The sequence below is a fragment of the Hydra viridissima genome, unplaced genomic scaffold (assembly GCF_058129835.1).
Source record: "Hydra viridissima isolate aposymbiotic clone 2 unplaced genomic scaffold, HvirCarnegie_v1 scaffold_1, whole genome shotgun sequence".
Lineage (NCBI taxonomy): Eukaryota > Metazoa > Cnidaria > Hydrozoa > Anthoathecata > Hydridae > Hydra > Hydra viridissima.
In genome coordinates, this window is record NW_028324300.1 from 26,471,303 (window position 1) to 26,481,843 (window position 10,541).

General features: G+C 30.9%; 2 protein-coding genes and 1 pseudogene across 2 annotated transcripts; 2 read left to right on the plus strand and 1 right to left on the minus strand.

The window, feature by feature from the left end:
• Nucleotides 1-22: 22 nt before the first annotated feature.
• Nucleotides 23-1,333, minus strand: LOC149894169 (52 kDa repressor of the inhibitor of the protein kinase-like). The gene has a single exon (XM_090097446.1). The coding sequence runs from the start codon at nucleotides 1,316-1,318 to the stop codon at nucleotides 23-25; it is 1,296 nt and encodes a 431-aa protein (XP_089953572.1). The 5' UTR covers nucleotides 1,319-1,333.
• A 2,610-nt stretch (nucleotides 1,334-3,943) lies between these two features.
• On the plus strand, nucleotides 3,944-4,895 carry LOC149894170 (uncharacterized; annotated as a pseudogene).
• Nucleotides 4,896-5,880: 985 nt separating this feature from the next.
• On the plus strand, nucleotides 5,881-7,777 carry LOC149894171 (uncharacterized). The gene is made up of 3 exons (XM_090097520.1): nucleotides 5,881-6,605; nucleotides 6,912-7,057; nucleotides 7,364-7,777. Exons 1-3 carry the CDS (start codon nucleotides 6,460-6,462, stop codon nucleotides 7,528-7,530), a joined length of 459 nt encoding a protein of 152 aa, XP_089953646.1. The 5' UTR covers nucleotides 5,881-6,459; the 3' UTR covers nucleotides 7,531-7,777.
• Nucleotides 7,778-10,541: the final 2,764 nt, after the last annotated feature.

The window sequence follows — 10,541 nt, forward strand, 5'->3', positions numbered from 1 at the left end:
CCGATACTAAATTTGTGTGAAGTTAAATCATTTTAGTCAAAGCAGATCGTAATTGTAGTCGCCGAGGATATTTTTGTAAAAATATATCAACAATTTTCACTTCATCGATGACTTTACCATAGTGGATATGCATTAATGCAAGTGCAGAGATTCTTTCTTGCTTCATACTTGCTCTCGAATATGTATGGAGTCTGCGCAATGCACTAGCACTACGTTCGCATTCGCAACTGGTCGCTGGGATTGAAGAATAAATTTTTAGAAGAATGAAAGTGTTTGGGAATAACTCTTCGTCGCATTCTTTTAATGCTTGCGCTGCAGTTGAAGGACATTCTTCCGGAGGTTTGTTTTGGAAACGATGCTTCCATCGAAACAACTCTTGGGGAAACAAATCAGCAGATGGTAAGTCTTCTGGATAAAATTCGACAACATTTTGAAGAGATGCTCCTCCCTCTTCACAGAGAGTAGATGGTACAAGTCCCAACAGTTTAGAGAAGAGGATGGAAAGGTCAGAAAATTGACTCTCCAACTCTGAGCTTATGTGGTTAAGGAATGAAATGGCGAGATTTGGTCGATAATACTCCTCAGGATTAATCGCAGGAGCATTGTTGCGCATTATTTGACGTCCAACAGTCCTTGGCTTTGTTGGTTCGGTGTTGACAGAACGTGCCATTCGTTCGGCTTGGGTGTAGACACGCGAAAATTCTTTGTCCATGTTTCTTAAAATGTCTTTATAAACAGATTTCACCTCAGCAATTTCATGGTATGCCATGATAATATCCACAGTGCGGCCTTGTAATTTCACAGTTATTCCTTCCAAATGTGACAGGAATTGGTACATAGTCAAGAAACTTATAATAAAGTCAAAAGACGTAAGACTTGTCAGCAGTGAATTGGCATTGTCTCTGGATGTTGTATCCCATGTAACATTTGTGAAATCTTCTCCGCATGCATCTTTGTTCGCACCATACGCAATATATTCCAGAGTGATAACTACGTAGCAGTATGCTTGATAAAAATGTCTGTATGAGTCATGCCGTGAAGACCACCTTGTTCTACATAGGTCAATGAGACCTTTTCTGGGTTTGGAAATGTCTGGTAATGCCTTCATGATGATTGATTGCAGAAGACTCTCGCGCTTTGGACTGTCAAGGAAAAACAGACAACAGTTCTTCAGTTTGGCAATGGTATTTCTTGTATTTGGAAGAGAAGACGAATGGGCTATAACAAGATTAAGGCAATGTCCACTGCAGTGGACATATACAGCCTTTGGAGACTCATTCTTTATCTGTCTCTGAACACCTACATTATCACTGGACATATTTGCAGCTCCATCGTATCCTTGACCACGAATGTTTTTTAAATCGAGATTGACGTCTTGCAGAAATTGAACTATGGTGCTAGCAATGACTTTTCCGGTGATTCTTGGAACATGGAGAAAAGATAAAAATTCTTCACGAATGTCTTTGTTTTGATCAACAAATCTAATGCAAAATGCAAGTTCCTCACGATTATGGCTAGTCACCTCGTCTGCAAGAATACTGTAGAACGTAGGAGCTTTTATTTCTTTAATCCAATAATTGTTATAATTAACTAAGATACTAAAACTCCTGGAGGTACAACAGGATTTCAATGAACAGAAATGCAATAAGTAGGTGGATACTTAATTCATGGTTTAGAGCAGGGATTAGAAAGTCTTTGCATGAATTTGTCAATATGCGTCATAAAGTCCATCAACACAAAGCTTTAACATCGAGTAGAATTAGAAGGGATGAGAACTATGTCAAATCGTTGATGTCACTTTTTCAAGATGCCTTTATAAATCCATTTTCTGAAAACCTTTTGCTCTTTTTATCAAATAGCATTGTTGTCTCAGATGAAAGTGCCAATGATATACTAAATGCAAAAACAAAATGGAAAATCTGCTTTGAAAACATTTGTAATGAAATGTTATCTTTTTGTGCCACTAAATCAATATTTGATCACATAAAAAAGTTACAACTTAAAACATTTTCTTCTTTGAAGAAAGAGGTACATTTTAGCTCAAACAAAAAATTTATTCCTCTAAAGGCTTCACGCAACTTATTATCAAGTATTTGTTTGATCATGGAAAGGCAAAAATTGGATTTAAGAAATGTATTTAGCTATCCATTAGGACCCCTTCCATTGTCATTAGCAGATTATACATGGCTGGCCTAAAAAAACATCAAGAGTTTCTATCTTTTATGAGCTAGAAAAAGACAGAACCTTGTTCTGAACTTTTTCACTACGTTAGTTTGATTGATGGTGTGTCTATTTTACAACAAGCAAAAACTGCAGCTTTAACTTTAGGTCAACTGGCTCAAAAGTTGTTGCAGATAATATTGTAACTAAGTGTTAATGCAGACTGCATAGATGTTGTATTTGATACATGGAAGATTCAATTAAAGGTGCAGAACAAAAAAACGAGCATAAGCAGGTTTCATAAGTTCTGTAGTGTAAAACAAGATAATCCAGTAAAACAATGGGATGACTTTCTATCAGTTCGGAGAAATAAAGCAGCAATTATTGGGTTTCCTGTTAATGAATGGGGTAGAAACAATTACTTTAGAACAGAAAACGCCATGACCTTTTATGTTACAAGTAAAAACAGATGCTATAAACTTTCAATATTAGGTATAGAATTAGTTGAAGAATTGCAAACAGTACAAGATGAAGCTGACATTAGAGTTTCTCTTTATATGTTTCATGCCTTCTCAGCACGTTTCATGAAGTTTGTAATTCACTTGCCTGATACTGATGTATTTGTTATGGGTATATCATTTTTAGAGCATATAAATTATGATTAAAGACAAGAAGTACATTGAGCTATTTTGCAATTTGTGAAAAAATGTTAACAATGGTGAGAAAACAATTTCAGAGCTGGAGGCATTTACTTGCCACCTGTATGGTACACAATGTGAAAACATAAATCATCTTTGATACAAAATGTACTGCTCAAAAAGTGAAAAGATTGATTGTGAAAGACTTCCACCTTTGAAAGCAAGCTTATATCAACACATTTTAAGAGCTAACTATCAATGCAAAATATGGAGATTCGCTCTTATGAATTACTCTGTACTTCCATCTCCAGAAGGACATGGATAGGCTGTTTATACTGATGGAATTAATATTAACTGGATGAGCTGCAATCCTGCTTTGGACAAGGTCAGGTCTTTGTTATTACCATTTTTGTACTATTGAATACAATTACTTGATTCTATAAAATGATAGTATGATTAATATTTTATTTGTAGATCATGGAATTACTTTCCTGCGACTGTAAACGAAAGTGAAAACAAGGTGATTGTTCTTGCATAAACACTGACTTATCATGTACATCTTAAAGGTGTGAAAATGTAGCTGTTAATAGTGATGATGAGTTATCTGATTTTGATACAGACTCCAGAAAAGTTTCTTAATTCAAATTTTTTGATACAAGTTGCTAACAATAAAGACCGGTTACATACCGATTTTCTTTTTATACTTACCGATTTTCAATTTTTTCATAATCTGTTACCCTTGATTAATATGTAAATTTAAAATTTGACTAAAATATAGTACCTGATTCAATTTCGTTATCTTAAAAGTAGGTTATATACTAATTTTGGTATTAATACCTGTAATTTAAAAATATGTCCGTATTTGGGCATTTAATGCCCTTTCAGAACCAAAATCACTTAGCTAAAAAAAGAAGGATTTCACCAACTGTTTTTTGTTTCTACATATTACAATAGTTTAAAAAAATCCTACATTACATGGTGCCAAAAAAAAATCTCAAAATGTAACTAATTCCTTGGTCTATATAAGATTTCTATATAATTTTAAATATTTTAATACAAATGTACCATTAAGTAGTTGTATTATAATTTTTTGTAATTTTTTATTTTTTTATAGATGGTATACACCAAAAACCAAATCTTTTCATATCCCATCAAAAAATATGTCATCTGTTTCTTTTGCACCTGTTAAGGAAAAAGTACTAACTCATACTCAGCGATACCAGACAGTAATGTCATATTTACAACCAATAGCTTCAATTCTTGCAGATCTTCCTCCTTCAAGTTTTGTTAATGCATTGGAATGGGTAAAGACGTTGGAAGATCACAGTCGCACCACTCAATGGATGTCAACAAACCCAAATATCCAAAGTAATCGCTTAACAGATTTTGATTTAAAGAACTCTTCCGAAATTGGTAATAGATTTTTTTTCTTTGAATGTGCTATATTTGATTTAAATAAAAAAGGAATAATGTAATATAGTAATACAAAAGTAATAAATTTTTTTTAAATATCAAAGTTAGTTGTTGTAAATATATTTATAAAAGTAATTCAAGATGAGGTAATGGGGCTTGATGAAGAAGAAGAGCGATTTGACTTTTCAATTCATGAGAAAGAGATAGATCAATGCAAAGAAGAACCAAATGAGCATGAAATTCAAAGAAAAGAAATTGACCAGATCAACAAAGACGAAATTCCAACAAAGTTATTTAGCCAGCCAACTCTTTTATTAAAGCCTATTGTCAGAAAATCTTCAGGTAGACCATTAAACTTAAAGCAGCGGCTCTTTTACCATGCACCAAAAAGGTATGAAAAGTTGCGCCCGATAGATAGGCAAATTATAAGTTTGCGATGGTTAGTGTCCGATGACGATGCTAATAAAGCTATAAATTTTTGTTCAAAATTGTCAAGTACATCATTAAAATCAGTCATTGATATGCGAGCTGCTGATCCTAAAGTCGATATTCAACAATTTAAACAATTTTTTGATAATTTAACATGGATGGCATTGGAAAACCAAATAAAAAATTTAAAGAACATCAGTCGATGTTACGCTCTTTGCCATCAGGAAGATGATCCAGCACAGGAAGATGATCTAGCAACGATTATTGTTGGTAAAAAAAAAAAAAATCGTTGGCTTCAATGCGATAGATGTTTATTATGGAGCCACTTTGGTTGTTTGGGTGTTGAGCGAAAACCAATAAGTAGTTAGTTTTGTGGGGAATGCCGTTACTAATATTTGGTAATTTTGAAATTATTATTTCAGGCTGATCTTATTATTTTGTGTAAGTTTTTTATATTATACTTGGTGTTTTTATTTATTTTTTATTTTTGTTATGTGAAACTAAACTTTAATTATTATAAATTGTTTATTTAACGAAAACCATATTGTTTATTTAACGAAAAAGTAAAATATAGTAAACTAGTATTTTTTTTTTCTTAATGTGACCGTTGCTTTTATTTATACACTAACATATACCAAATATTTTATAAGATAAATTTTGACAAGAAGTCTCTTTAATATATTGATGTTTATACTTAGCACATATTTATGTTTTATCAATTTTTGTTTATTGTATTATATGATTAAAATACATACTTTTCTCTTATATTTTGTAATCTAAATGGTTTGTATCTGGATGAGGTGACACCATACCCGTTCCCACACCATAGATTTGCATTCACAAAATTTAAACGGCATTTTGTAAGGACTGCGGAAGTTATAGCCATATTAATGTTTTTAACAATATCTTTAAAATTCCGAAACAAGTTCTGATGCTATATTTTAGCTATAGCTATATATATCCAATACTATAAAAATATTAAAAAATAATAAATAGATAATATTTGCAGTAATAAACCAAATCTGACTAATTAAGTCTTACTAACCGCAGCTTATTAGTTGTGAAAATATTGTAATGTAAAAATATAGATGGAACAAAACTAAATCGATGAAAAGAAAAACAGTACTAGTCCAATATTTTCATTAATAATATAGGGTGGAATGCAAGAACCGAACTTGAGTCAAGTTCGACTTGAAATCTCAAGTTCGACTTTTTCAAGTCAGACTTGAAAAACTGACTTGAGCGAATGCGTAAACGAGACTTGAAAATTTCAAGTTCGTGCTTGAGAAAGTCGAACTTGAAAAATAGCCGAGGCGTTGAATTCTGGGCGCTTATCGGAATATGCACTTCGCAACCAATAGGGGCAATGGATTTTTTTTACGGGAAAAACCTTTTACTGAAACAAATTCGTTTAATGATATTTGTATAACATACGATCAATATATAAATTATATGACAATATAAATTACAATTTAACTACAGGTATTAGTTTAGTTAATCATGACACTTTTACAACTTTAAAGCAGTGAAAAGGAAAAGATAACAAATAAATGTGTTATTATAGTCTGTTTTTTTGTTTACTGCCTATTCTGTTTCCTTTTATCAAAATGAAAATTTTGTCGTAAATATTTATGATCGGAATTGCTCATCATATAAAAGAACAAAAATTTCAAAATGCATATCCACTATAGACTTTTTGCTTACTTTGTAAATATTTGTAAAATGAATTCTAAAAGACGAATTTTCAGTCAGCAAGAAAAATCACTTTTGATCAATATAATCAAAGACTACAAAGACATCGAAGAAAAGAAAACGGATAATGTCTCCCTTAAAAAAAAAAAAATCTTTGTGGGAAGAAATAACGCAATTATTCAACAGCCAAGGCATCGGAGTTAAAAGAGATCAAAAAGAACTAAAGAAATGCTGGATGAACTCAAAGCAAAAAGCAAAACAATTTGTTGATTTGTAAGTACCAAATAAAGAAAAAAAAACAAAGATTATTTTTATAGGCAAGCACCCAGTAAACATAAGACATGTTTTAGACATCTAAAAGAAGTCTTGTGTACATTTAGCAAACGTTATTTATATCGAAAAATGTTATTAAAATATGAATTGTGGGACAATGATTTTCTTGTCCAAACTGTATGGTTACCAGTAACGTTTATACAGTGCTGGACTTCTCTCTGTCAGACTTTTACAACATGTTTTCTTGTCGATATTACTTTAAAGTTAATAATATGGGGTTTTTCTAACCAATTCTTTGGATTTTAGTGAAAGAAAAGAGCTAAACAAAACTGGCGGAGGTCCTAGTCAAACTCCTGTTCCGTCACAGGAAATTGAAAGCGCTCTGCAGATATTACCACCAAAATCATTGAATCCTATTTTGACACCATTTGGGGATGATGCTATACTGCAATGTAATTTTATTTTATTTTTTAATTTTATTTCTTTTTAATACTATATATTTATTTATTTTTTTAATTTCATATTTTATTTTTCAATTTTATCTTTTTTCTTAAATTTTAATGAAAATTAAGGTTTTTTACAAATACTGACAAAACTAATTATTTTAAACAAACTTGGTTTTCTCAATGCTAAAACTATATATATATATATATATATATATATATATATATATATATATATATATATATATATATATATATATATATATATATATACACACATTTTTCATCATTTAAATATATTATTTATTTATATAGGTATTCTGAACGAGTCAATGGAGATCACATATGGAGACAGGACTTCTGATACTATTGGGCCAATCATAGAAACAGAAAAGAAAACTTTTACTGAGCCTTTGATTGCATCTGGTTCATTAACACATGAAAAAGAACAATGCTCAACATTAAAAAAGATATCTCTCTAAAAAAATCGAAAAAAAGCAATATAATGAAATTCATGAACTTGATAAAGAACTAATGCAAAAACAAATAGAAATAGCTAACATAAAAATAAACTTACTCCAGCAAAAGCAACAATACAAACAAAAAGAACATGAAATTAAAATGGAAATTTACCAAAAAAAATTGTCACAGTTATAAGTATTAAAAAAAACACAACAGAATTATTCTAATTGAGGAAAATTATTTTCAAACGACATCAGATCTGGTGTTTTTTATTTTATGTTTTAAATTATTATTTTATTTCTTAGTGAAATTGTTTTTTAATATATAGTACTTATTTGAAATGTATTTTTTTTTTTGAAATAATATGCAAATATAACTTTTATCTATAATCAGACACACAAAAAAGATTTTTTAAAAAAATTGGTCCACAATTTGATTTCTTTTTGCTTCTCCATAAATATCTCTTGTAAATGCTTCAGCGCCATCTTCTTGATTGCTATTTTGTATTTCATTGTCTTCCCAATGATCATTTTCTAGAAGGGCAATGTTGTGAAGCACAAAACAGGATACAATTATGGCTATGGAATTTTGTAATTTAGTTCGTAAGGGAATGCTAAGACAAGGAAATCGTTTTTTTAATATACCAAAACAACATTCAACTGCCATACGTGTACTTCTCAAACTGTAATTGTATTGGATTTCATTTTCATTTTTTGGGTTTGAAAAAGGTGTCATTAAATATTGTTTACAAGGATAGCCAGAATCACCTATAACATGAACATGTTGGCGAGCTTCTAAAACTTCTTTAATAGCTGAGTTGGAAAAAACTCGTGAATCATGAACACTTGCAGGCCATTGAACACAAGCAGATAAAATTTCTTTTGAAGGACCTGCAATGACCAGGCAATTCAAAGAAAAAAACCCCTTTCTGTTTCGATATATTTCTGGGTTTTCTCCACCAGGGTTTATTATAGGAATATGTGTTCCAACAATTGCTCCTATACATCCTGGGAATCTTTGAATTTGGTAAAATCTAAACAATGGTTGACAAATATAAATATTTTCGTTATCAAAGAAAATTTTAAAGTTTGTATGAAATAGCAAAATGCAAATATCCATGAAAACTTATAATCACCTTTGTTGAATTATCAAAGAATCAGCTTCTGTTGGAAACTTTATATACTGATATCTTTTGTTGGCAATTTGAATTGAAATGTTTTTAACTACTCGACAAACAGTTGACTGATTAACTTTCAGCTCCTCCAAATCTCCTATTACTCTATAAAAGAGTGTACTTAATTAGATCAAATCATACAAATTTAAATGTGAAGTACTTTATTTATTGTTACTTGAGTATATGATTATTTTATTTGTTGTTATAAAATGGTGTTATTTAAAAACATAATACAAAATCTACAATAAGAATACAATACAATAAAAAGGTACCATTGTCTGATACCATTTCTTGAATATCTACTCACTTGGAATGAACCAGTAGCATAAAACCGAAATGCAATAGCCAGTTGTTGTACAGATGAAAGAGGGCACCCTCGATTGCTAACATTGTTGTTAATAATGTCATTAGCTAATATTAAAAAAGGTTTCTTTGGAAAATCTGTAGCGCCTTTTAAATTCTATATCATTATAAACTTCTAAAGGATTGGCTCTGTCAATAATAAACCTTGGAATGAGATTTGGCATATTTCTTCTTCTTCTTCTTCTTCTTCTAAAATTCAGCTCATACCGATTCATTTTTGAACGTTTTAAAACAATTTTTTTTTAATACTTCATATTATAACTACTTCTTCTCGTGAATTCTCTTTTACTCCTTTTACATGTATCACTTCTTTGTATAACTGCAACTGTTTATAACTAAATGGAATTTACTTTTATACTGTATCACAAAAACGTGCCTTAATCAACAGCTTTTATAATGGTAGGAAGTTCGACATTTCAAAAAGCTAATAAACATTTCTAATGGCATCAAAATATGACATGTTGGATCATTACATACGAGTTACAGGATGTTTTAAAAGACACACGTTTTCACAATGTTGGTATTCAGTTTTCTGTAATGAATTCATTGACGAATATACTATCACAATGTAACCTTCTAAATTAATTACGTCAATATGTCCACGTAACTACTTTTGCTTGTTAAAGACTCATTTTCATATTTGCAAAGGTTGTAATAAGTTATATAGTAATAGTAAAGTTTTGTTACGCATCAGCAAAATGATAATGGCGGTCTGTTTTTTTTTTCAAGTTTGGTTTCAAGATTGGTCTGGAGCAGACTTGAAAAAATGACTTGAAAATTCAAAAATTCTCGTTTTTCAAGTCTGACTTCAGTTCAAGTTCGCTTCTTGCATTCCGTTCAAGTCAGACTTGAGATTTGAAGTCTGACTTGAAATTTCAAGTCGGGTTCTTGCATTCGGAAGGAATTTTTGCTCTCTCAAGTCTGGTTTGAAGTCAGACTTGAAAACGGTCTATTTTTAGCGGTTTTCAAGTCTGACTTGAGTTGAAGTTCGCTTTGTGCATTCGCTTAAGTCGCGCTTAAGGTTTGAAGTTCGACTTCAAATTTGAAGTTCGGTTCTTGCATTCCACCCTAAATTTAGTTGTATTTCCACCAAGATAAAAAACAACAAGCTGGGAAAGTCTTCTATGAGATTCTTGTCTATGAGACAATGACTGCGGTTAAAAAAAACTGAATGTATAGCAACGCTAATTGGTCATGTGTTTTTTAAAAGTTATTTAGAAGTTAACGGTCTCATCACAGAAAACTGCAAAACTTCGGAATGTGAAAGAGCTCTTAAGGTGGTCTTATGGTTTTAAAAGTCCTAAAATCTAAAAAAAATTTAATTATATATTAATTCAGGTTCCGAATTTATCCTAGATAAATATAAACGGGTTCGACCAAAACTCAGTGCAACTCCAACTTAGGTAAATGATACCACAAATATGAATGAAGTCGTTATTAGAGTTAAAACGTCGTATTCAAGGCAATAATTATACAATAACCCTTATTTAAAGG